This window comes from Sminthopsis crassicaudata, chromosome 5 (genome assembly GCF_048593235.1).
Source record: "Sminthopsis crassicaudata isolate SCR6 chromosome 5, ASM4859323v1, whole genome shotgun sequence".
Lineage (NCBI taxonomy): Eukaryota > Metazoa > Chordata > Mammalia > Dasyuromorphia > Dasyuridae > Sminthopsis > Sminthopsis crassicaudata.
In genome coordinates, this window is record NC_133621.1 from 192,799,913 (window position 1) to 192,827,856 (window position 27,944).

The 27,944-nt window shown below is 37.4% G+C and overlaps 2 protein-coding genes across 18 annotated transcripts in view; one reads left to right on the top strand and one right to left on the bottom strand.

Moving 5' to 3' along the window:
* The first annotated feature begins 5,051 nt into the window (after window positions 1-5,051).
* Window positions 5,052-26,066, top strand: AKAP3 (A-kinase anchoring protein 3). Of its 8 annotated transcripts, XM_074269209.1 has the most exons (7): window positions 5,052-5,186; window positions 6,835-7,048; window positions 11,758-11,868; window positions 12,300-12,403; window positions 14,014-14,109; window positions 15,857-18,268; window positions 25,657-26,066. In XM_074269209.1, exons 4-7 carry the CDS (start codon window positions 12,401-12,403, stop codon window positions 25,810-25,812), a joined length of 2,667 nt encoding a protein of 888 aa, XP_074125310.1. In that variant the 5' UTR covers window positions 5,052-5,186; window positions 6,835-7,048; window positions 11,758-11,868; window positions 12,300-12,400; the 3' UTR covers window positions 25,813-26,066. The 8 variants fall into 8 exon arrangements, with proteins under 8 accessions (XP_074125310.1, XP_074125316.1, XP_074125315.1 ...); XM_074269208.1 differs by lacking the exon at window positions 5,052-5,186 and having other exon boundaries at window positions 6,934-7,048; window positions 11,758-11,864; XM_074269213.1 differs by lacking the exon at window positions 5,052-5,186 and having other exon boundaries at window positions 6,934-7,048; window positions 11,758-11,788; window positions 12,376-12,403.
* A 1,499-nt stretch (window positions 26,067-27,565) lies between these two features.
* The window catches only part of DYRK4 (dual specificity tyrosine phosphorylation regulated kinase 4), a 70,848-nt gene continuing 70,469 nt past the window's right edge, over window positions 27,566-27,944 (bottom strand). For all 10 annotated transcript variants that reach the window (XR_012482489.1, XM_074269222.1, XM_074269221.1 and 7 more), the window contains one exon: window positions 27,566-27,907. Coding sequence is in view for 9 of the 10 variants with exons in the window: in XM_074269222.1 (XP_074125323.1) it covers window positions 27,639-27,907 (269 nt within the window). In the remaining variant the exon portion in view is untranslated. The remainder of the gene's footprint in view (window positions 27,908-27,944) is intronic.

The following is a 27,944-nucleotide window of genomic DNA, read 5'->3' on the forward strand; positions in this document are numbered from 1 at the left end:
TTTATTTTTTTTATATTTATTTATTTTGTATTTATTTTTTAAATAGTTTTTATTTACCAGATATATGTATGGGTAATTTCCCAGCATTGACAATTGCCAAACCTTTTATTCCAACTCCCCCCCCCCCCGCCCCCGCAGGTTGACCAATACATATTAAATATGTTAGAGTATAAGTTAAATGCAATATATGTATACATGGGACTACTATTCTTAAAGAACCAGCTCTTACAAACTAGGACCCCATTGTTAAATGTTCAGTTTGAGCATCGTGTACATGCTAGATATAGACAAATGCTACAATTCAAGACTGGCTTAATTTATGATTTTGTTCAGCACCCAGATTTAAGAAAGCAATGAAGAAAATAATTCAAATTAAACTTCTGTAGTTATTTTTTTTAATGCCCTGAGATCAGTGGTCCTCAAACTTTTTAAATAGGGTCCAGTTCACTGTCCCTCAGACTGTTGGAGGGCCGGACTAGAGTAAAAACAAAACCTCACAGTCTCCGCCCCTCAGCCCATTTGGCATAACCTGGCTACCTATAAACGTCCTCAGCCCTCAGCATCTGGCCCTTGGGCTGTAGTTTGAGAAATGCAAATTAAACACAACTCAAGAGATAATTAAAATGATTGAAGGGTAAACTAACAAATGGTGAAAGGGATGTGGAAAAATTAAGACATTGACTATTGGTAGAATTGTGAACGGATCCAACTACTTTGAAGAGTGATTTGAAATTATGGCCATTTGACACAGCAATATCGCTATTAGGTTTCCCAAGGTGATATGGGGGAGGGGAAAGAAAAGAACCTGTACATTATCAAATATTTGTAGCAGCTGCCGTTGTGGTAGCAAAAAACTAGAAAGTGAGGGATTGCCTTTCAATTAGAGAATGACTGAATAAATAGTGATATATTATAATAATGGAATACAGCTATAGGAAATGACAAGGTTCTTTGGTTTTAGAAAAATATCAGTCTTGAATGATATAATGCAGAATAAAATGAATAGAAACAAGAAAATGTTAACAGTAACAGATAGTTATAAACAGTAACAGATGTAAACAGTAACTGATGGTTGTAAACAGTAACATAGTTGTTTGTCCTTCCTCTTGGAAGAGAACCAATGACATCAGAAGAGTGATGTCTTAACTTGAAAGTGAATTGGCTTTAAATGAGCCAAGGCTGACAAAGTAATCAGTTTCACGCTCTCCTTCAGGGTCATGAATGAGAATGTGTCCTGAATGAGAATCCAGAAAACTAGGCTGAGAAGAAATGATCCAAGTAGATAGGAGAATCAGGAGGGTTCAAAAATCTAGAGATTTCTTAAGACCTTGAGAGTGTCCTTGTATTGCTTTTTCTGACACCTTGTGAGTGCTTGCCATATGTGAGTTCTCCATAAAAATAGTCTTTTGGGCAGTCATACATACATTTGGCATTCAAACAATGTCACCAATCCAATGAAGTTGCACTTTCTGCAGCAGATTTGGAATGCTTGGCAGTTTAGTTTGAGCACAGACTTCAATGTCTCATGTCTTATCCTGCCAGGCCATCTTCAGAATCTTAAGATTGTAGAGGATCGGGGCAGCTAGGTGGCGCAGGAGGACCTGAATTCAAATGTGGTCTCAGACACTTAACATTCCTAGCTATGTGACACTGGGCAAGTCACTTAACTCCAGCCTCAGGGGGGGAAAAAAACTGTAGAGGATCATAGATAGTTGGCAAACTCTGGATGAGGTATAAGACCTTCAGCCCAGAGGAAACCGGCTGACAATATTTGGTTCTACTCCCCATCTCCCTAAGGGCCCTTGACCTTCCTGAGAAGTCAAAAGGCAGTGACAACCTGTGTTGTGATTGAAGCAGAGTGATACCAGGTGGCAAACTACATACAATAGCAAGTAGTTTATGTGCTCCCACGTGTGCAGTATATACTTGGTGCATGCCCAATGTTTTTGTTACATAAGGGTGTGAGGGTATAAAACAGGGAAAGTCCTTGGAATAAATGGACTCCATTTTCCCACCATCCTCAGGAGTCCTGCCTCATCACTTCTCCACTAAAATGATATATTTTAATCACCCCAGTGTGGGGACTCTAGAAAACATGGTACATTTTGTCACCCCAACTTGGGGGCTCTAGAAAGCAGGACACAAGAAGAAACAATTCAGTTTCCTGGCATGGCACATGATACTGTCTAGGATTCATGGACATACAACAATAAAGTTAGCACAATGGTTCTATAGATCTTCAGTATGGTAGTCAATCTAATACCACTCTTCTCCCACATTTTTTTGGGAACCTCCCCTCCCAAACACTGAGCTAGCTCTGTCAGTGTATAAGTCAGCCTCATCAATGTGTCCTAAAAACTTAGAAGAAAATATAAAGGAGGGATAACAATGTCAGATGCAGAAAAGTCAAAAAGAATGAGGAATGAACAAAGGCCACTGGAATGAGTAAGAAATCACTGGAGAGAGTAAGTTTAATTTAATTGAGTAGGTCAGAAGCTTGACTATATATTCAATTAAAAAGAAAATGAGAAGAAAGTGGGGATACTTATTGTAAATGACCTTCTCAGATAGTTGAGCCACAAAAGGCTTTCCTGAAATATATGTAGATATATGAATTATATCTATATAGATATATTTATATATGTCAGTAGTTCAAAGAGATGGATGAATCAAGTGTTTTTTGAGGATGCAGGAAATGGAAGTCATGCTTGTAGACAATAGGGAAATAAAAAATAGATAGAAAGAGACTGAAGATTAGTGAAAGAGAAGAGATGATAAAGACATCTGTTAAAGAAGACAGGGTAAAATGGAATCACTTGTGCAAATAGCTGGACTTGCCTTGGCAAGGAGAAGGGTCACCTTGTATGGGGTAGAATTGAAGATGATGGAGATAGTGGAAGAAGCTGAGTGATAGATGAAGTACAGAGGAGAGCAGAGAACTCTAGGTGAACATCAATTTTTTCAGAAATATGAAGCAAGATTCTTAGCAGAGAAAAATGAGGGAGAAGCAGCCATGGAAGATTTAAGGAGCAATGCAAAAATGGTTTTAATAAGTGGGATAGTGAGTTAATTAGGGAGGCATAAAAGAATTCCCTAGCATTAGCAACAGCCCAGTTAAGGTTATGTAATATATAACATTATATATGTATATATAATATAATATTAATTTGTAAGGGATCCTTTCAGAAAGGTTGAATTCAGCAGCACATGAAGAAGTAGAGAAGATGGAAGGAGTAACTTAAGCCTGAATCTTGTTGGGGCAAAATCAGCAATATGATAAGGAGTAAGGGACTCAAGAGGACAATGTAGAATTAAACTAGTTCACCAAGTGGTCAAGATGGTGAAAGGAGAAGAATGTGGATAGTACAGGTGTGATAATCTGGGAGAAACTGAGGGTTAGGGGAATAGAAGATCAAGGTTTGGATAAAAAACAAAAGTTTGTTATGGAAAGGCAGAAAACTAGATGGAAAGTCATTAGATTATGATCAGATAATGAAATTTAAAAGTTCATGAACATGGAGGTATGAATTTAGGGGTGAGGACAAGATCAAAGGTGTAACTATTCTTGGATGTGGCTGAGGTAGGATGGGGGACTAGTTAATGGGAAATGAGTATGATGAACCTGGAGATTAGGATGCTTCACTACAATCTGTGTGCAGATTAAAGAGATGATGATCAGGAGAAGTTGTGGGGGCAGAGCCAAGATGGCTGAATGAAGCCAGGAAACTTCCCAGTTTCCTTCGAAGAACACATTAAATCAAGCCTCTAATAGTCTGATGGGATGAAACCATTCTAAAAGTTCAATATAGATTGGATAAACTTCAAGAAAGGGTGAAAAAGGTGATAGCCCAGTTTAGATAAGACTCTGGGAAAGCCAGTGAGAGGGTCTTAATCACAGCAAATCAGCAACTGAGACCTCCAGTCCAGCCTCAGGAGAGGAGCAGACCGGTGGGACAGACTAGTCTCATCTCTGAAGGCAAATTTTGGGAAACTGGGCTGTTTCCTGGAAAAAGCATGTAAATATACCTCTTGGAGTGATTGAACCACCAAACACAAGGGGCTCCTGTACTCAAAGCCAAGACTCAGTGCTGCACAGAAAGCTTAGGACAGTACCCCCTTTATCCCAGGAGCAGAGCTTGACCTTAAAAGACACAAAAGATGAAATACAAAAAGAAAAGGAAAGAAAATAAGCCAGAAATAGAAAAAATTTTGACCATAGAAAGCTACTATAGGTAACAGGGAAAGATCAAAACACCAATTCAGACAGGACAAAATGTCCACAGAGGAAGTCTCAAAGAGTGATATAAATTGGTCTCAAGTCCAAAGAGGCTTCTTGGAAGTCCTCATAAAAGATTTAATTGGGAAAGGAAGGCAATTTCTTTAAAAATACAATTGGCCAAATGCAAAAAAAAAAAAAAAATTCCACTGAAGAAAACTATGTAGAAACTTTGAAGTTTAAAGGTAGGAGTCAAAAGAAATATAAAATAGCAAATATGAATGAACAATGGAAATCAACTAATCAAAAAGACTGAGAGGGAATGGAGGGGTAAGAAAACCAGAAGGAAGCATCCAGAAGAAAAAGGGTAGTCAAAAGTGTCACATTTTGCAGAGAAGTCAAGAAGAATGAAGACTAAGAAACAAATTTCATACTTGGCAGTTAACAGATAATTTTGGAGATGACCATTTAAGTTCAATAGTGAAACAAGGTAAGGAGCTGGGAAATCTGAGAACTATTGGTTGAATTGATTAAATATAGAGCTTGAAATTTAGAAGGAAAGAAAGTAAAAAGGCACAAGGAATGGCCTAAGAAAGTACTGAAGGGTTGAGGGATTGAAAGTGATGATCTTTTTGAAGAGGAATGAGTCATAAAGAGAGATGGAATGATATGAAGTTATATCAAAGGAATGTTAGAATTTAGAATACTTGCACCCTATCCACAGGGTAATAATAACCCTGTGTCTGGCTAAGGTAAACTTAATGAATAGGTCATAGAACTTAAAGAGATTAAAGAATTCATAGGGTTATTGATTTGGAACTAGAAGAAACCTGAAAGGCCTCATCTTGTAAATGAGAAAACTAAGACACCGAAATTATAAGTGATTTGGAAGTTAGGAATTTTGAGGAAGCATCAGCATGAATAATGAACAGGATTTAAAGAGAGAAGATATTTTCCAAAAAAGACAATTGTCAGTAGTATAAAGTACTTAAGCCCTCCCTGGCCACCATTACATTTGGGTTGCTTTCCTCTATTAGAATGTAGTTCCTTGATGACAAGGACTATCTTTCCTTTTAGATTACATCCCCACTATGTAGCACAATGCCTCAAACAAAGTGTTTTTTCATTTGTTCACTTATTTTAGAAAGACTACTGGACTCATTGGCCATTGGATCATTGATAGTCGTTAACAATTTCAGGAATATGTTGGGAGCAGAAGCCAGATTATAAGGAATTAATGATTAGTGGGAAGGAAGAGAAAAAAATCAGGTGGAGTTTATTAAGAGGATTAGGGGAGAAGAGAGTTAACAGTTATATGAAGCAAAAGTCTAGTAAAGGATTTTTAGAATTAGGGAGACCCAAACAACACATTTGGGGTCAAGTGTAAAAAGAGTGAATGAATGTTGAGCCATTGAAGATCTGTGATAAGAGAATGAATTGTTTTGGAGCTCCCAGGTTCAATAAGAAAAGGGATCAAGGCCTTAAAGAGAACCATGCTTTCCTTCACAGCATTTAGCCTATTTTACTACTTTTAAAAGCTAAATCAATCAATTTTATGTGGTAAACAGGCTTGGATACAAAGTTTGATGAAAGTGGAAGTTTAGACAAAGGGAAAAAAGAGCTGAACTGATTGACAAAATAGAGAATCAGGCTCACCTTGATGGAACTTGCAAGCAGTGACCATAGCAGCTCTGGGACATATATTACACAAAATACAAACAATACATTTATTAAAGTACTTAGCTAAACAATTAGGTGGCATGTGATAAGATCATTGGAGTCAGGAAAACCTGAGTTCAGATCCTACCTCAGCTGTATGATTTTTGGGAAATCTCTCAACCTGAATTTCCTTGTCTATAAAATGGAGATGATAGATATGACACAGAACCTGTCTTACATTGTCATAAGGATCAAATGAAGTTAATGGAGTTAATATATTGATGTAATATAAGTTACTTTGCAAATTTAAAGAGCTATAAAAATGCTTTTGTTATTATCAGGCATGTGTCTAAGCATAAGTTTTATGTTTTTGATTTCTAGAAGCTTCTGACCAAAACAAATGACAAAAACATAGATCTAAGCAAGCACTAAGTTCACCCATGAAATTTCATTAAAATTAATAAATATATTAAGATTACAGTGTTCAAAATCCAAAAGTTGGAAGTAGACTTTGGTGGAGTAGTAGATAGGAATGCTCCAATCTGAAAAAGAGCAATTAAAAATTTCAACTATAATATCTCTTCAAAATAGTGACAGGAAATTATAACTCAGTGGATTGTCTTTTTTTTAGGAAGAAAAGCATAAATAGTTTTGTCTATAAAACAAAAAGATGTTGATTATATAAGAAAGCATACTTAAAAGATTCCATATCTCCTCCTTCTCTGTTGTATCACTTTTTGGGTTAAAATTCATATGAGTTTATTTATATTATAACCTTGTCCTGAATCTAATTTTTAATCACAATTAATTGTCAATTTTTTCTTCTTAACACTACTCTTGTTTTCCCCATTTTCCATCCTTAGAGAATCAAATATCTTCCAAATAAAAATTATATGAACAGAGAGCCCAACCCTTCCAAATTCAGCAGCAGTCACCTCTTTTCTTATCCTCTTTACCAGGCAGCTCCTTATAGCATCATCGTTGCCATAGAGATAGTGATATCACCAGGTTTGATTCTGATGTCACTCTCCAGACCCAACAAGGGGGTGGTGCATGGAAGGTTCAGGGAGGAAACAAGATCTAGAGCTGAACAAGAACATCACAGCATCTTTAATTGACTTTAAAAAGTGTATTCTGGAGTCATTTGTGGTCCACTGTTCCAGTGCTGCAGAGGTAGGCAGTCCTTATAGGTTGATCATAGGGTCCACCTCTCAGATTCCCTGTGATTTGAAGGAAGAATTCAATAATGTTAAAAAGACCACCCAAATGACCCCACTCATAAGGAGGCCATGTGGTCTGTGGAACCAGTTATCTTAGCAAGCCCTCTGAACGTGTGTGGGAAGCAATGAGGGGCATTTTATTAGTATTCTCCTTTTATAGAGGGAAGATATAGAGATCCCCAATAATGAAGTTCCAGGCATTCTGGAGGGTCTTTGATAAAAAAGGGAATCCACTCTTTATTCAGATAAATGCTTTATTATTATTATTCCCTTTCCTATTCCTCCTAAATTGTGGCCTTTTATTATTTCAGTTCCCAACATCCTTCCCATTTCTGTTGTCCTTGTTTAATTCTCTACCCTTATTCAATAATGTCATTAAACTCTATCAGTATGGAATTTTGTGGTCTAGGAAGACCTCACTATAGACCAAATCCCATCCTATGTCATCATCTTTTTGCTCTGATTTTCTGTGTGATATTTAAGCAACTATTATTACCCTCTCTGAATTTCAATTTCCTCATTTGCAAAATGGGGAGAAAAAACCTATCTTCCCTTTTCCTTCTCTATTAGGGAGACTTTCCTATGAAATAATAGGACCCATAATTTGTGTGAAACCTCTTGAGACTAGTATCAAACTAATTAAATTAAATTAAACCAAAACTATTATTTGAACTACTAAGTTCTCCCAAGAGTTTGCTATGGATATCATCAGGCCTCTTGGGCTATCTTTCTTGACAAATGTTAGGGGGTTACTTCCTGCTTCCCATTTTGATGATAATGGTGAAGGGTTGGGCTATCTTTTTGACTTTTCTCACTCCTTGATTGAACATTCTGTTTTCTAGTGTTGTAGTAATAGGAAAACTTATCTACAATAGTTTTATGTTCCTTTTCCTCCATCCTTCATATTTTCCTTCCTTCCAATTCCCTCCAACTTCCTTTCCTTCCCTCCAACTGTTAGTGAAAACTGGGCCATAAGTGATTTGGTAATGCCTTCATGTCAGAGAAAAAGAGGTTTGTTCTTTTGAGCTTGGGATCTTTGAATAAATAGATCACCCAGGCTCAATATGATTCCTGTAAATGAGGCTCTCTTACACTACATTTAACTTAGCCAGGTGTGTTGCTTATATAGAGCCAGCCTTATTTTTACAAATCACATCTCTTGGGGAAGCTAGATGATGAAGTGGAGAGACACTTAACACTTACCAGCTGTGGGATCCTAGGCAAGTCACTTAACCCCAATTGCCTCACCCCCCCCCAAAAAAATCATATTCCTTTCTACATTTCTTGGTGTATTGGGAAATAACATTTTGATATCTGAAAAAAAGAGAAGACTGAAGGACTTTATTCATTATTTAAGCCTAGAAGAAAGAAGAAAAAAATAAGCATTTATTGCATCTCTTATTGTCAGGCACCATGCCAAGCATTTTTACAAATATTATCCCAGTTGATCGTCAGAACAACACTTTAGGATAGGTGCTATTATTCCCATCTTACAGTTGAAGAATGAGGTAAACGCAGCTGGTAAATGTCTTTTAATTCAGGTCTTCCAAAATCTAGGCCCAGCCAGTATACTACTTGGCTCTAGATTGGATCTTCTAGCATAGTTATTCGACAAATTGTCCCAGTTGCCAAAAACCATAAGATTAGTTTAATCTCTATGTAGATAACTTCTAAAGATCCCTCCTAGTCATTCTTTTCTCCACTGAATTTAAATCTTGTCACCAATATCTTTCATTCAATGCATCTCTATCCTGAATTCTTTCATTTTTGTTCATCCTGCCTCTAGGATGTGGCTTATTAACTTTTATCATCAAGTTAGAGAAATGTATGAACCTATCCATAATCTATCCATTTTAGTTCTAGTAAAGAATTTTCTTTTTTCTTTTCATAATCAAGGAACTAGATTCTAAATCTTTATTCTTATTGATAGATTCCCATGATATAGATCCCAAAGTACTTAGTAAGCATCTCCTTGAAAGTCTTCATGCAAAGTTAATTAAAAAGACACATTTTAACCTGTTGGGACTATATGGATACAAGTGGAGATGCAGAAAGACATGATCAATCTAATAAGCAAGTACTAATTATCTAGTGTATGCTGGACCCAATGCTAAGAGCTGATATAACCACAGTAATAAAACACTTCCTGGTCTCTAGGTTCTTACATTCTATCAAGAGATTTACAACATGTAAATATATATATAAAAATATAAAGTATAAAGTATAAAAATATAAAAAATATAAAATATAAAAAATATAAAAATATAAAGTATGAAGATCAAGGGGACAGCTGTGAGCCTTATAGGACCATATGAGGGTAGAAAGTAAACTTGAGCTGAACTTTTAGGAATTTGAAGAAGTAGGGAAAAAGGGAGAATCTAGGGGAAAGTCTGTTAATGAAATAAGATATGAGCCAAGAGCATTTAGAAAGGGAGAGTATCACAGAAGCCAAGATGGAGAGTATAATAGAGAGGACAATTTGTAAAAAGGCAAAAAAGACAGACCCATGGAATGTTAGGAACAGTAGGAAGACTAATTTGGCTAGATCATGGAGATTCTAAAGGATAATACTATATAATAGAACCTGGAATATTAGGTTGGAAGAACTTTGATTGACAAAGGAGTCTATCTCTGATCCGAGAAGTAATAGGGAGCCAATGGGGTTTATTGATAAGGGAAATAACAAGGTCAAACCTGTGCTTTAGGAATAGCTTTGACAGTGAGGTTGAAGGATGGATTGAAGAAGGGAATGACTTGATCTGGTGAGAACATTAGCAGAAGGTAATAAGGGCTTCATGTAGCACAGGAGTTCTTAACCTTAGATCCATGGATAGTGGGAAAAAAAATACTTTGATTTTCAGAAATTATTGTATTTGTCATTCATGTTTGACTCTTTGTGACAGCACTTGGGGTTTTCTTGGCAAAGATCACTGGAGCAGCTTGCCATTTCTTTCTCTAGCTCATTTTACAGAGGAGGAAACTGAGGCTAATATAGTGAAGTGACTTGTTTAAGGTCATACAGCTGGTAAGTGTCTGAAGCTAGATCAGAACTCAGGAAGATGAGTCTTTCTGACTTCAGATTACTTTCAGAAGCCTCTTGCTAAAATTTAGGATTTCCTTTATGATTGTAGGCAACAAAATATTAATCTGAGAAAGTGATACGTAGATTTTATCAGGCTGCCAAAAAGGGTCCATGACACAAAAGATACAAAGGTTAAGGATTTATGATGTAGAAGATGAAGTTTGAACTGTGCTGAAGAAAGACAGGTATTTTATCAGAAAAAAATGAGGAAAGAGAGCATTCCAGGAATTAGGTTTAAAGGAAATAGCCAGTATAAAGGCAAAGCAACAAAATGTGGAAGGTTGGGTATGAGGGAAGAGAGTAGGCAAATTTGTCCAGATTCCAGAACTCAGAAAAGAATAATTCAATGAGCCTGAAAAATAGGTTGGAGCTCTAGGATGAAAAGCTCTAAGTCAAGTCAATTCACATTACCTACTATGTGCCCAGCACTGTTCTAAGTGCTGTAGATATAAAGAAAAATAGTCTTTACTCTTAGGGAATTCACAAGCTCTAATAGAAGAGACAAAATACAAAAAGGACTTTCAAAGGGGGAAAGCATTAGGAGTTGGGAAATGGGAAGGGGAGTATTTCTTGTAGAAAATAGTATTTTAGAGAGAAATATCATCAAAACCCAGAGAGGAGAAAATATTCAGAAAAAGAGGTGGGTCAGTAATGTCAAGTGCACCAGCTACATTGAGAAGAATGAAGAATAAGGGGGAAAAAAGCTTATCAGATTTAGGAATTAAAAGATCAATGATAACTTTGGAGAATGAGATGAGACTGGAAGCCATATTGCAAAGGATTAAAAAATGAGTGAAAGAAGCAAAAACAAGGAGTATAGTCAAAGTTGGTTTAGGACTTTATCTGAAAAAGGGAGAATATGTATAGGCAATAGTTTTAGAGAATAGTAAAGGCTAGTGAATGTTTATTTTTTTAAGTATAAGAGAAACTTGGGTGCTTTTGAAAGCTATAGAAAAGGAAGGATAGATCCAGAGTTTGAAGATTAGAGAAAGAAATAAATGTCTGAAGAGTCAGTCTACTGGAGTAGACTCCTGCTAATTGATCTCTACTGGAGTAGAGAGGTGGTTAACAGGATCAAAGGCACAAGAAGATTATTTAGCCTTGGCTAAGAGAAAGCCACCCTAATTATCAGAGATTGGGGAAGAAGGCTAAGAGATGGAGAGAAGAGGGAAGTTGCCAAAAATGGCCTAATTTTCTCAATAAAGTCAGTGTGGTAATACAAATGATGGCTAAATTCACTTTCAGGTTGGATAGATACCATTGTTACATATATCTGAATCTGCTAGACAGGCACAAATCTCATCTCTCTGTTTCACATAACTCCCAAGCAATTAGTAAGCACTCTGCAAACATTAAATCACACTTATAATATATATCGATAGCAGGGCCATAAGGCAGCTTCTTTCTTGGGAAGCTACAATCTAGATTTGGCTGAAGGTAAGATTTTTTTTCCATTGCACATAAGTTTGCATCCGTGTCAATATCATGTAGGGATTCTGAATGTTAACCAAAAAAAGCTATTCTTTAAATGATTCATAGGCAAAACACCTAATCATTTTGTATTTGTCTTCTCTCTACAGGTTCCTGATAATTACATGGCAGGAGGGGTGGGTAAGCTTAAGAATTGTGAAGACTACAAAACTATCCAAGATCCTTCTTTATACCTTAGGATCTGCACTCAGTAACAGTAGGTGGTTGTTACTTTTTTTTTTTTTATTTGTTTGTTTTTTTAGTTTGTTTTTTTTTTTCTTTGCAAGGCCACTGCCTTGCCCCAGGGTCACCCAGTTAGGAAGTATTCACTGCCTTGCCCAGGATCACACAGCTAGGAAGTATTAAGTATCTGGGGCTATATTTGAATTCAGATGCTCCTGATTCCAGGATTGGTGCTCTATCCACTGCACCATCTAGCTACCCCAACAATAGGTGTTTCTTAAACTTTATCTTCCTTGTTTTTGTCCTCTCTTTTATTATTGTTGTTGATCAACTGACCAATTGACATGAATCAGGGAGTGCCCCATGAGAACAACTGATGCTACAGAATTCTAGGCTGGAGTCCTGAATGATATATCCTAACTTTGACTCTGGAACGGTAATGATCTAGAGTATGCTTACTTCCCCCAAGTTTCTACATCTCTCTAATGCTGGGAATCTACTTCCTCCTGCTAATTGATCAAGCTCTGAGGCATATTTTTCTGCAGCCGAGGACAAGAATGGGAATAAAAGATGGTGAGTCTGAACTTCTAGACATTAAGAAAAATGAAAGGCTACCAAGACTCTTGAATATATTATTAGAAGAGATTATGAAGTCTGTCTGAGGGATTTTTTAGAAAATAGAAAACAAGGTTTTTTCTTTCTTTTTTTTCTGAGATTTAGTCTTTCTCAGGGAAGGGAATGAATCAGAATACACCCACCAAGAAGATAATATGTAGTTTAAGAAAAACTATGAAGGTGTTATTTTTGTGGTAGAAGGAATACAGAAAACTCGAGTTCCAGATCAATAACTACTTGGAGGCAGTGGTGGGGATCTTGAGTTATTTTAATTTAGTACAAGATGACCTAGGATTGATGTTATGTGACACTATTTCCTAGTCCTTGTGGAAGCTAAGATCGGACAGCTTTTTAAACCTTTCTTATCCTCTATATTTAATCCTTATCCCAAATGTTCTAAATACTATTCAGAAAATATAGTCTTTCCTTACTAGAACTGGGGTTTTTGGTTTATGATATGTGTACATCATCCACCTATCATTATGTCTAACGAAATCTTTCATTATCAGTTGGATTGGTTAAGATAGAAATGAGGAGATTTTTATTCTACAGTGTAAATCTTATTACATCACATGTTTATGTAGAGTTAATAATATTGAAACCTAAAGCAATGATTCACTTATTTCTATCCCTTCCTATTTAACACTAAAGATTTCTAGCACCTTATGAGAAAAAGATGATCCTTTAGAATTTACTTTGTTTGTAACAAAATATAATCAATTGAAATCAAAACACCAAAACCTGGTTATTTTAGAGAAATGCTAGGGAGGATATGTGGAAAGGAGGAGAATGAAGGAAAAGTAGTAGTAAGAAAACAGTTAGGTTCTGCTTGCTCTAAGTAATTGAGAGCATCTAGGTGGCTCAATAGATAAAGTGCCAGGCTTGAAGTCAGGAAATCTTATCTTCCCGAGTTAAAATGTGACCTTGGACATTTAATAGTCATGTGAACCTTGGCTCTATTCTCCTCAGTTTCCTTATCTGTAAAATGAGCTGAAGAAAGAAACTCCAGTTTCTTTACCAAAGGAAAACTCCAAATGGGGCCATGGAGAATCACATTTGACTTAACTCAAAAACAAGTAGAAAAAGAACTAGAAAGAAGAAAAGGAGACATCAGTTTTGGACCTGGGTAATGATAGCCTGGTATAGGAAGAAGGAAACTAAACACAGGCCAATGAAAGCTAAGTATTGAGGTAATAGATATATAGTTACAGATTTAGATATCCTAAACATTAAAGCCACTGGTCACCCAAGTGACATCAATGATTATTAGCTGGCCCACATTGATCAGTTCTGGGTTCTTAATAAGAAACCCATGATGACTAAAGCAAGGGTAGGTATAAACAAAGTAGTACAGGCTAATTTGAATGCTGTCCCACTGGATTTACCACTGGATAATGATACTTCATATGTGGACCCTGAACAAAGCATTTGAAAAAGCTCCACTGGGAATTTTCCTCAAATGTTTCCTCCTCCAATTCTCAAGAATCATTTGTTTTACTTCTTTCTTCTCCCTCAAGTTTTAAAATCTACCTTTTTTCATAATTTCATTTCATTTCTCCATCCTCCAGATGTCTGATAAGGTTGACTGGTTACAAAGCCAAAATGGAGTGTGCAAGGTAGATGTTTATACACCTGGAGAGGGCCAACACCAAGACTGGAAAATGGTAAGTAGAATAGGCCAGCCTCCTTTTGAATGCTAAATTTAGAATTTATAGGATGGAATGCAACTAGGTGGTACAGTGGATTGAGCACCAACCCTGAGGTCAGGAGGACTTGAGTTCAAATCAGACTTCAGTCACTTAGCACTTCCTAGCTGTGTGACCCTGGACGGGCAAGTCACTTAAACCCCAATTGCCTAGGGTGGGGGGAGGAAAGGGGGAAGAATTTATATGATCCTCCTAGAGGGCTCTTACCAGTGCTGTTTTGGGAAATGTTTAACAATCACCTTTCCAAGGAATGCAGAACCCACTTAAACTGTAATATTAATCTTTTCCTCCATCACTTTCCTAAATTTAGACAATCAAGCCCTGATCTGTAATCTGTAGATTTCTAAGGTATAAAAGTTTTCTTAATTGTCTTAAATGGCCATATAAGACAGAATAAATAAATGGATGATCTGAAAAAAGGTAAGGACCATGGATCATGTATGTTTAAGTAGAGAGCCCAGTATAGCACAATATACAATTAAGAGTTTTGAAAATTTTGATTTAAGACAATAACACTGATAGACTCATAAATAAATTGTATATAAAAAGTATCAATAGGAAAATAGTTCTATTACAGTATTTAATCTTTGTAAAGCCTAGATTCCCATTTGAGCTGCTCACATTATTTGTTTTCTGTTTGTTTGCAGTTTTTTAACTCTTCTTTTTCTAAAAAGGAAAGGTAGTTTTGGTTCTAAATTCCGTGTCAAATCAAATATTTATTTCTATACCTGCCACATGAGGTGTCTTGAGGATAGCAGCATGCTATGGTAGAAAAAATGCTACATTTGGAGCTGAGGGACTTGTGTTCAAATCCCAGCTCTGCCATTTATTACCTGTGTGATCTTGGAATCAAATCTCCTAACTCCCACCTATAAATTGAGGGAATTGGACTAAATCATTTCAAAAAGTTCCTTCCGGCTGTAATTGGAGTCTATGAATACAAAGAAGTTCAAGAATTATTTTAAAAGATGTTCATGTGCTTACTCCAGTATGCATGAATGTGCCATAGTTAATGTCTATCAGCATAATGTAATAGTACAAAGAAGAAAGGATTTAGAAACAGGATAAATCAAGTCCTAGCATTTACATTTTCTAACTTTGTGACCTTAGGTAAATTAATTTAATCTCCTGGAGATTTTTGTCTCTTCATCTGTAAAATAAGAATAGCCATATTTTTGAATGTACCTTCCTCGTAATCAAAATGAGATAATGTCTTATAACATTTGAAACAATAAGCTATTATGATAAAAATGTTCAATACTAAGCATAGTATCCTGTAGATAGTAGATACTTAAATATTTGGAGAAATTAAGTAATATCTACTAATCTTGTAAATTGCCAGATTGTGTTTATGTTAGTTCTTTAGTTCCAAAACTAAATGTTTTATTTAACTGTTAACTATCTTTATCAGGGGCTGTTCATATATCAAAATAATGCTTTTTTTTTTTTTTTCTCTTTCAAGATCATTTTTTTGGAAAGAGCTGAGTTACTAAATAAGAGCAATTATATTAAGATAAAAGCAATTTACTAATTCATTTTGTTAAAAAATTAGTTTATATTCAGAGCACTGCTGGACTTTAATTTTATGTGCATTGTATATGCATGATGATGAGATGGTAAGGCTAGGGTGACGTGGTGAAGACTTGGTAAGTTTCTTTAACTGTGAGACTGTTGTTAATGTACTTTGGATGTGTTTCTCTTCTAGTCTGACGACTCTGCCTTTAAAGAAGTCTCAAATGATCCCGTTAGAGTTCTGAGCTGGCTCCGAAGAGACCTGGAAAAATGTACATCAGCATTACAGGAAATGCAGCAACAACCTACTGGGGAGGTGTCTAACCAGGGCGAGCCCTCAGGAGAGAATCGCAGTGCCTTCACTGTAGACTATTTCAGTACTGGAGGCAGGACTACCCCAGGCAAAATGCATCTTGAAATGTCTCACACTGAAAACTCTTCCAGGGGCTCCAGTGCCTGGAATAGTAGTGAGAGTTCAGTCGATGAAGTCTCCTTCTATGCTAATAGGCTCACCAATCTAGTCATTGCCATGGCACGCAAGGAGATCAATGAGAAAATCGATGGCTCTGAAAGTAAGTGCATCCACCAGGCAGTCTATATGGGTGAGGAACCACCATCTCCCAATCGAACCTTGAGTAAGGTAGCAACAGAACTGGTAAATGAGACTGTCTCCTTATGTTCTAAAGAAAATAGCCCAGACAAGGCTCCTGGTTCTGGAGACAGAGCCACACTCTCCTCACGGAGTCCCCCAAATCTGAAATTCAAGAGCACAATGAAATTTAAAGAAACCAAAGGAAGCAAGATAGATGACAAGCCTAAAAAGTCATTCTTCTACAAGGAAGTGTTTGAATCCCGCAATGCAGGTGATGGTGGAAACAAAGTATTTGGGGGGTCAAGCCGATCCGATGACTTTACAGCCAGTGTGAGTCAAGGAATCATGACCTACGCCAACAGTGTGGTGTCTGACATGATGGTTTCCATCATGAAGACCTTAAAGATCCAGGTGAAAGATACCACCATTGCAACCATCTTGCTCAAGAAGGTGCTGATGAGACACGCTAAAGAAGTAGTCTCAGACCTGATCGACTCATTCATGAAGAACTTGCATAATGTCACAGGTACCCTCATGACAGATACAGACTTCGTCGCAGCCGTGAAGAGAAGCCTCTTCTCTCATGGAAGCCAGAAGGCCGGGGACATTATGGATGCCATGTTGGGCAAGTTGCACAGTGTGATGCTGAAGAAACCTGAGCCAGTCAAAAGAACATCAAAGGACAAGTCTGAGAGCGTTTCCTTAGTTTCTCTGAAAGGAATAAATGACAGCAGACATAGAAATATGAACTATTCGATGAAAGCCGAAGCCAAATTTAGGGAAAAAACCTATGCTCCTAGCCCATGCAAAGAAAAGACCTGTGCCGAAACTCTGGGTGAACATATTATCAAGGAAGGGCTGAGTTTGTGGCATAAAAATCATCAGAAAGAAACAAGATCCCCAGGCCTTCAGCGTGCAACCTTTGCAGCCTCCAGCAGATCTGTTGGCAAACCACCCTGCAAGTTTTCACCTGAGCCTCAGCCCCAAACCACCTCCCCAGGCCCACTTAACACCAATGCCCTCAGTTGCCAAGAAAAACCAGAAAATTTCCCATATAGTTCAGACTCTTGGGCCAAAGACCTGATTGTGTCTGCTCTGCTTCTGATTCAGTATCATCTTGCCCAAGGAGGAAGTATGGATGCCCAGAGCTTCCTGGAAGCTGCTGGAACAACAACCAAGATGAACCCACCACCTAAGTCCCAACAGAACTCAGAGCAGTCCAGCCTTGGGTCTTCTCGAATGGGAGGCAATCCTGAAGAGGCCGAAAAGAAGGATCTGATGAGTGTCTTTTTTAATTTCATCCGGAATTTACTTGGTGAGACTATTTTCAAGAGTGATGATAGCTTTGAAACAAAACCACCCAGTCACCACAGTAAGGAAGAAGACAGCTACCCTGACTCATCTCCACCAAGTGGTCCTCAAAAACATGGTGGAGGTGGTGGTGGCGGTGGTGGCGGTGGAGGCGGCGGTGGCGGCGGTGGTGGTGGTGGCGGCGGAGGTGGTGGTGGAGGCGGAGGTGGAGGCGGTGGCGGTGGCACTGGCGGTGGTGGGGCCATTGCTGGGCTAACCAAGATGGTGGCTAATCAGCTGGATGGTAATATGAATGGGCAGATGGTAGAGCAGTTGATGGACTCAGTGATGAAGTTGTGTCTCATCATTGCCAAGTCCTGTGACACTCCCTTGGGAGATCTGGGAGATGAGAAATCTGGAGATGCCAGTAGGCCGACTTCAGCCTTCCCAGATAGCTTTTTTGAGTGCTTACCAGTCAAGGGCACTGGGACAGCTGAGGCCCTCCTACAAAATGCCTATCAAGCTATTCATAATGAATTGAGAGGGATGTCGGTACATCCCCCCGAGGGCTCCAACAGTGCCAAGGTGATCGTCAGCAATCACAACATCGCTGACACCATCCAGAACAAGCAACTCCAGGCCGTTCTCCAGTGGGTAGCCGCCTCCGAGCTCAACGTACCCATTCTGTACTTCGCTGGTGATGATGAGGGGATCCAGGAGAAGGTAAGGGAGAAGTAGGACAAAGAAATTAGGGGAACTGGAAGGGAAGGTCCAAGCCCCAGAAAGGGAAGGACTAAGGGAAATAAGGGATTCAGACTAATACTTCTGACCGAGGTGTTCATTATTTCTAAGTGGCAATAATATTTCACATTTATATAAATGTTTTAAATTACTACAAAATGATCTATAAAGAATTCTGTGACATAGTATGATTATTATCCCCATTTTACAAATGGAAAAAAAAAGAGACTCAGAATGGACCTATTTTAAAGTCACACAGTTAGCAAGTGGGAAAAGCTAGGCTCAAATCCTCAGTTTTGAGGGTCTTGCTTTTAGTATTTGTGTCAATATATGGCTTCCCTAGTTTTTTTTTCTTTGAACGATGAGAAGCAAAGGAAAGGAAACAAGGAGTTGTCAGTCAGGCATTTCTTTTTTATTAACTGAAGGGAATATATGGAATAAAAATGAAGGCTTCTATTAGATTTGATGAGAAGTTAGAGCTAATCTAGCATACCACAACTGAGATAGAAATAGCTAGTTCTACTGAAAAAAGGCAACTTGTTTATTATTTGATAAAAGGGAATGAGAAGGCCTGCTCCCCATATTCAAACTATATTGAAAATGAGATCTATCATTTGAGCTTATCTCCCAATTGTTCCAACTCAGATTTCAATTTGAAACCCAGAACTCTATCCCCAACCATCTAGCTGACTTATGTTGATCATGAACCCTTTGGCACTCATGCCAGGTAGATGCCAGCTAGATGGAGGTATTTCTAGGCCTGAACTCAATAGCTTGTCAAAGAGAAACTATGATACATATGTGCTTTAGAGTTAACTAAAGATATAGGAACATTTTATTGGTTGGGAAAGAAATCTAGAGCACATCTGGGAAGTCTGCCTCTGTTCCTAAAGTGTTCTGAAAAAATTAATGCCATCACTCTTTTTCATTGTAAAAACAGAAACAATAGTATCAAGGTTCTCCTTCCTCTCAAGGAAAGTTCCTAAAATGACTTCTTGTCAGGAGCCCTGGTAGCAATGATGAACATACTGAGAGTCTAAGGTATTCATTTTCCGGCCCAGGACTTCATAATCCTTGGCTGTACTGTTTAAATTCCTTTGGAACAGGGTCTTTTGTTTCCTATATGGATCTCAAGAAGAGGGTATGAATTATCGGTTCAAACTGTCCCAAAGACTTGCCATCATATCCCAGATATACAACTGAGGCAAATTGTTTATTGTGATATTCTTTGTGCCAGGTCTTCCTCAATATCTTTCAGTAGAGAACTGATTACCAATGTCTATTTTTCTTCTCTTTGGCTTCCTTCCCCATTCTTCTACTTACCATAAATATACCTGCCAAATGTTAAAAAAGAAAAGAAAGAACACAAAACCTATATATGGTGTTAAGGAGGGAAGCAAAAAGAAAATAAGCTAATAGCAGACAGATTTCCATCTTCAATTTCCAAGTAAATATGGGTTGAAGATATGATCATTTTTATTTTGTAATAGTTGGAATTTAAATTAGTGTCTTATACTAAAAGTCACCTGTTTCAATGTGTGTGTGTGTGTGTCTGTGTGTGTGGTGTGTATGTGCCCTGTTACACTAACCTAGAGTAATATATCCCAATCACTTGACATATCCCTTGGTAGGTTGGTGGCAATTTCTCTTAGCAAGATGGCTCAAAAATAATTCATTCCCAATCTCTTATAAATGTATGTTATCTAAGGTTCAACTTCCCTCCTAAGAACATAGGATTTAGGACTTGAGGTGATCTTAACACTTTGTCCAACTTCTTAGCTGAAGAAACTAAGGCCCAGGAAGATTAAGCAATTTTTGTTCCATATTCCACAGTAATGAACACTAGGACTGGAATTTTTAAGCTGATCTTCTGATTCTTCTTATATGTTTCCCTATTTCAATTTAATTTAATAAACAATTTATGAAGTAACTATTGTATTCAGGGCATTGTGAGAGGCCTGCAGATAATACAGGGATAAAAAATGATGAGTTTTCTCATGGAATTTATAATCTAGTAGGGATATAAAACTGTATAAAATTACCATAATATAATTTATAGAATGTAATTTTATATAGAAGTCAAAGGGAAATTAGATTAAGGAAGAAAGTGTGGAATCAGTTACAGCTTTTTTAGAAGAATCAGTGAGGGCCTTATAGGTATAGCATGCTAAACCTGGAAAAGAACCTTTGAAAAGGACTGCCCCAATTTCAGATTATTTCAAATATTTTAAAATTATCTGATCTCATGCTTATAAAACTCCCCAAAAGGAAACAAAAACTAAATTAATACATTCTCAATTTTGCCATGTCTCATCATTCATTCCTTTAACAAATAGTTTGTTTGCTTTGTATGCAAATCACTCTTTTAGATTTCTGGGAGAGTTAAAAATTTGAGATAAGACAATTCTCTGTCCTCAGTAATATTAACAGATACTAGGGAATAAGTCATTAATATTAATTATAAATAATGAACAAGCTCCATCTTGGAGAGATGCCATTTATGAAGTTGTATGACAGTTAACTGAATTGCCTTTATGTAATTCACAGCGTGCTCAACTTCCCCCTCTCCCTACCAAGGGCTATAAATCAGGTTTTTTGGTGTTCTTTGTGGTAATATGTATTTTGGAAGAGAAAAGGATATGTGTACAAAGATGAGAGTATGGATAGCCTTATTAAGTTTCTGGTCAACAAAGAGGGGCATTTGTGCTTAAAGCACTTTGTACAAGTTGTTTCATCCCTACCACTGGTACTGTCCCCAGACTTTGGTAAAAGTAACAATCAACTCAAGCACTGTCTTGTACATATATGTATTGCATTATCTAGAGTCCAGTTTAGGATCTCCTGGGGAAATTTATCAAGACAGGTTATTTCTTGGAATTAGCACACTAATTAAGATTGTGCTATTGGCAAGGGGAGAAAGGTGGGGGTGGCAGACCAATGGGTGAAAGCTACAGGGAAGATCAACACGAGCCAAGGAACTAGGTAACAATAGAGCTGTCCCAAAATGGAGTGAAATATGAAATATTTCAGGAAATGTTGAATTTCCCATTATTAGTGCTTATTAGGAATTTTTGTAGGGGATTTATATTAAATATGTAAAGTCCCTTCCAATTCAAAAGTATATAACTATATTCCTAGTGAGTTGAATCTCTCCCAAACTCCCTGCTCTGATCATCTCTGAAGGTCCTACAGATTTACAGATCTGAAAAAGTAGAATATAAATGACTGGGTACCCTATCCAGTCCAAAGCTCTTCGTGACACTATTATTAAATCATACTGTTGGCTGCTCGAGTGACTAACACTCCAACTGACCAACCTCTAATTCTTGCAGGAGATGGTCCCAAAGGAAAAGTCACTATTTCCCTATGTAAGGTATCTAGGATTTAGCTATTACTATTTGGACAAAGATTACATTCTTTGATGATCACAGCAAATGACCTTGAATACTCCTTTAATGCTCAAAGGTCTTCTATAGAAGGAGGGGGGGTAAAAAGAGAAAAAATTAAAAGCTCACTCTTATCTTTGGAAGAGAAAAGCAAACAAAGAGATTGTCCAGGGAAGTAGAGTAAACCAGATGCTCCTATTTGCTTCATAGCCTAACACTGCCTCTACCTTCAAATGCATCTTTTTTGGTCCTCTCAGGATCTTGATTAATCCATTTCTTCCAATTTTAGCTTACATTTAATCCTGCTAATGAGATAGTTACTATGGAGATACTTCAAAATCAGTTATATCATCGTTAGTTTATTACACTGAAGTCATGGTTGCCATCTTGATGTGAAATTTTGTTTAAAATTTTCATTCACTAACCCCAAAATGAAGTTTTCCTAGACCAAAGATGCAATGACTCCTGCTTTCTCCAGGTGAATGGTAAATTCTGAAAATGTTCCGTTACTTGGTTTAAGAGGAAGCAAGTAGAGGAAAGGGCCATTTCTAATAGTCTCCAAAGATGTCATCATGATCTTCTGTTAATCCTGTATGCAAAGAAAGATAGTCTAGAATTTCCTATTATAGAATTCAAGAGTAGGGAAGAAGCTTTTATAGATCATTTACCCCAAGGCTTTCATTTTACGGGATGAGACAAATTATCCTCAAGGGACTTGAGATGATGAGAGGAAAATTAGATCCTATGGATCTGGGGTCACTCAATTAGCTAATGGCAGAGATGGGATGAATATCCAGGCATTATTACTCCCATTCCAATGCTCTCTTCAGCACCACTCTTCCAGCGGAGGTTTTTGTGGTTCAGATATTAAAGTCTCCTAGATTAGAGCAGTGACGAATCTGCTAAAAATCTGTGGTAGTCCCAAAAAATCCCAACAAATGAATCAGATTATGTCATGCTTACTTTTGTACTAGGGAAGTAGATAAATAAAATCAAGAGATAATAGCCAAAAATGTTATTTTTAATTCAGAGAACATGAGTCTGAATCTCAGCTCTGTTATTCATATCATTGTGACCTTAGAACAAGTTATTTTAGTCAACATTTATAAAGAACTTTCTATGTGTCAGGTGCCTTTCTGGGTCTTATCTAAAAAAATGAGGACTTTGGACTAAAAGATCTCCCTTTTTGATCTAATTTTTCTTGTGCATCATGATAAATGTAGAAATATGTTGAGAAGAATTATACATGTTTAAACCCATATTGGATTACTTGCTGCCCAAGAGAGGGAGGGAAAAAAATTGGAACACTAAGTTTTGCCAGGAGTGAATATTTAAAATTTGTCTTTGTATCTATTTTGAAAAATAGAAAGCTATTTTTAAAACAAAAAGAGAAAAAAGAAAATAGGGCTAGATTGGGCATTGAGTATATGAATATGGCTTAGATGAATATTGGCCACATCATTATCATTATTAGAATATCCCTAAAGTTTGGGATGGAGTTGGGGATGGGGGATTGGGGGGGTGTAACTAAGTCGGAGGAAGCAAAGGAATCTAGTTGCTTCTTGAAAGGAGCTGGGAAAATATTTTTTCCTTTCTAATAACAAAGATAATAGATAATATTTATAAAAGGATTTAAGAACAAAGTTCTTTATGGATGTTATCCCCTAAATTCTAGCTCATAGTCCAGCGATAACAACTTTCAGATGAGTTTGGACATTATTTCTCAACACTACCCATAAAATCATTATCCCCAGTTGATGGTGTAATCCATTTCCTGAAAAGAAGAAAGGAATGGAGTTGTACTGAGACCTAACGTAGTGGAAGGGGAGAGAGTTGTAGCCTCTTAGATCAGAACTCCCTTTCTTAGAGAATAGAAGAATAAATAGGGAAAGCTATGGAATGATTACTTTGAATTTTTATGAATTAGACTTAAGAATTTATAAAACTTTAAGTTTTTATGTTTGTTTTTGTGCACATGTTCTGAAAGAGGAAACAGTGGAACATTTTACTTGTCGCTTCTTTGGAAAATTTTACTTTCTGATTCTTGGGAAATTTGGCTGCTATAAATCAGGACTAGGCTCTTAATATATCATTGTGAAAAGTTTTCTTAACATCTTTCTGTGATAAGTAGCAACTCAAAGAACAAAGTCTTAAAAGGCACACTTGGCCTGAGCTGAGCTGTGCGTGTCATTAGTTGTTCAAATAAATCTTAAAGGACTTTCAAATAGGCGAAAACTTGAGTGGGCATCGATTATAATATATGTGGTAGCATCAGTAGTTGGGACAACTTCATGTTGGCCTGCCTCTAATGGAATATTTTTTTTGGTAAAGCAGAAGGTACTACAGTGTCCAGCAGGGACCCAAGTCATTAATTCAAACATCAATTCTCTTTGAAAGACAGAGCAGTGCTAATAGAAATGGCTTCAAAAGATCTGGGTTGGTTCTACCACTCACTTAGCTGTGTGACTGCCATAGGCAAATCCCTCCACTTCACTGACTCCATCTTTAAAAGGGAGATATAATTACTCATCCTCCTCTGCATCTTACAGGAGCAATGTGAGGAAGGAAGGCTCTCTTGACACAACACAGCAAAGCAACTTATAGTGTAAACTATTGTTATCTGGGATTGTAAATCTCAAAGGTGTAAGTGATTGGACTTATTCTGAACTGAATCTCTGACATACCCTAAGCATGTCCTTGATGTGGATGGAGCACCTGGAAATAAAAAATCTATCTCCCAACTTTTATTAACCCCCAACTAATTGTTAGATCTTAAAAAAAAAACCTACCATTAGCCTATTGATTTGTCACTTGTATCTCCCCTAAAAGTAGAGTAATTTATCCATTGAGATTTGGGGGGTTAGTTTGGATGATCATACTATTCCAGATAAACAGCACTATTACTGTTGCCATTGCTAAAATTATAATCATTATTTCATTCTTTCTTACAGAAATGGGGGTGGGAGTGGGATAAAGTTTGGGTTTTTTTCCCCCATTGGGTATCTTCTTGACGTGCCTCCAAATAGCTCAGGTAGGCTGAATAAATATAGTAATGTTCATGTTTTAGACTTGACCAATGAGTTTAGAACCATGGAAAACTTTGGAAGTTTCTGTATCCTAGACCACTATTTCTCAATACAAACTCTGACACAAATCAGTAAAATGTCATCTTTCCTGTGAACTGCTCTGCCCTCCACAGTGTCTCAGCACCAGAACCTTGGCCAAGAGCACAGTGTAAAAAAGGAGGGAAAAAGAAGGTAGTCTCTTTGAGGAACATTTCGCTTTGTTACTGTACCCATAGAACTAAGCACAGTGCCTGCCACATAATAAATGCTTGTTGAATATAATTGAATTAAAAGGACAAAGAAAAGAGGGACAGTGCACCAAAAGGATATAGAGGTGCCAGCTTTTTAAAGTTGGAGGCTTTGAGAAATAAGGACTTTTAGCAATTCAAGTTTTAAAGACTAGTAAAAATTGATGGATAATGGGAAAGATGGATGATTGGGAAAACACTATGAGCAACGCCATCTCTCCCAGGAAATCAGTTCCTTTCTTCGAGAAATAAAATTCATTAGAGAACTTTTTTCCTATTCCCAAACAAATGATCAATGTCATTTGACTCTTTAAAAGACTTCCAGAGTGGTAGCAAAATGGCACAGAGGATCGAGCACTGGCATCAAGAAGACTTGAGTCTAAACCCAGCCCTCAGATATTTGATGCAAACTGTGTGACCCTAGGCAAGTCACTTAACCCTGATTGCCTTGGAGGAAAAAAAACAACCTCAGAAAATTTTTCTTTTGTAAACTTTTCCTAACAGCTCCCAGCAAATACAAAACAAAAGTTCTTGAGTTCTAGCCTTAAATTCTTCCCGTTGTAAATTACCAGGAATTTAAAAAAAAAAAAAAAAAAAACTTTTAGGTCTCTTTCTGACATATATAAGTTCATGATCATCTGACCTTCCATTATTGACTTTTTTGTCTGCAGCTCCTCCAGCTTTCTGCTGCTGCAGTGGATAAGGGTCGAAGTGTTGGGGAGGTCCTACAATCAGTACTCCGCTATGAGAAAGAGCGGCAGCTGGATGAGGCAGTGGGGAATGTAACTCGGCTGCAGCTACTGGACTGGCTGATGGCAAACCTGTGAGCAGTACAGGCCCTCTGTGTCCCCTTTCCCAGCAGTGGGGCCGGAGGCTGGACAACCCCCCAATCCCACTCCGTGTACCTTCCCCATCTCCACCTATTTCCCCCACCTGCCTGCCTACCCACTGTCACAGAGCCCTGACAGTCTCCATACCACTCACGTGAAACCCATGACATCTTATGCTGGTCACTGAATTTTGCAGATTTTCCTATCCAAACGAGCATGGACGTAAAATAAACACATTACAATTAAAGGGCTCACAATGTTTGGTTTCATTGGGGACTTGAGGGATGACAAAGGTAGATATCTTAAGTTTTGATAAATAATTCTAACCAAGGTATTAAACATATTCAGGCGGGGAGGGGGAACATCTACCACACTGCCTTTAAACTATTACAGAGAGTCCAGTCCAGATAGTTTGTTACTTTGTTACTCTGCTCTTAAATTTATTTCCCTCAAAGGAGATACCACGACCTTTTTACAATGTTAAGACCATTTGTTCTTGTTGGAGTGGAGAGGAAATCTTGCCGCCAGCTTTACATAGTTGAATATATTTTTCCCCGTTGATTAAAAGGCATCCAATAATAGGGAATAGAGTGAAGAAGCAGAGGAAGAACTCAATATGATCATCAGTACCAAGTCAGCATTCACATTTATACTCCATGACTACTGTGGGTGTCCTTGAACCTCTTCTATATTCTCACTTAGTGCTATCTAACCAAATGTGGTAAGCTGGGTGACAAGTTTAGTAAAGGTGAATTCTGAAATGATTTTAATATGCCTCATTATTTTGATCGTCTCTACATTATACATATGGCTCCGGGCATTCTCCTTGGCCACAGTGTAATATGCTGAATATGATATATGTCAAACATGAAAAATGGCACTGTTTTAGTAGAGCTAATTTAGCCATATCCCCCCCCATTTTATTGAAAGGCAGCCAATAATAGTGGATAGAGTAGTAGGACTTGAAAGGAAGACAGTGGGTTCAAATCTCACCTCTGACACTAGCCAAATGGTCAAATCACTTAACTGCTCTAAACCTGTTTTTCCATCTGTGATATGGGAATACCTGTAGTACATAATCCATAAATCCTGCACAAATACCATTTTTCTTAAAAGATTTAGTTGAGAAAAAGAGTGTAAAGATGAGAAGTATAAATATGGAACATTATACATACTGTCAAAATATATTGGTTAATTTTGATGAACTGTTTATCTTTGTTACAGGAAATGATTTTTGGGTGAATTTAGGAGGTTTTTTTTTTAATATGATAAATTATAATTTTTTCCAAGAAGGTGTGGAGGGGGTATGAACATAATCTATGTCCATTATAGGATAATAAAGTCCAAAAGAATCAGTGATTGATTTTTAATGTTGAATATTGTCAAACTGCTTATCTAGACCCTCCAAAGTGTTCCACATTACTATTCTCTCTCACTTTTAATTATGCTTCTTATTGCTTATGTTTTTCTTTGACCTGAAGAAAATTAATCATTTACAGATATAAGCCAGCATTCAGTTTAAATGATATAGAAATTATTGGGATAGTCTAGGAAAATAATCCTGACACAGGTTGAAAAATACACAGGCACTAATCTGCTTCTGGTTCTGGTTGCATCAACGTGTGTTTTTGTGTATTTATAAGGGAGGGAAATCAGCATATGTCCCCAGCAAGAGGAATCATACCAGCTGGCTGTGTGAATGGACATTTTTTTTAATGAACCTATATAAATTAAAAACAACAATCTGAAATATTGTACAATATAAGAGTTGTCTCTAATATAAATCACTGGTGGAAAGAAACAGAATCCATCCCCAGTGAAGGTCATACAATGGGTGGTAAGAAGGATGTAGAGTTCTTGGGAGATGTCTCTTTCTTATGTTCTCCCTCGAAGCCTGTACACTCCTTTGATTCCTCATTTGCCTCTGGTTTTCCTGTGGCTTCTGCTAAAGGTGGCAACCAGACCGATTCTTCTACTTTGCCTTCACCCAAAGATTGGGTGGAGACCTGCTGGTCACCACAATGTTGATCATTCCCAGTTGTTCCACTTTTGCTTGTGTCTGCTGTGATCTCTATCCCGGAGGTCTTTTCTCCTAAGAGAAAGATAAAAAGCAAATAAATAAAAAATGT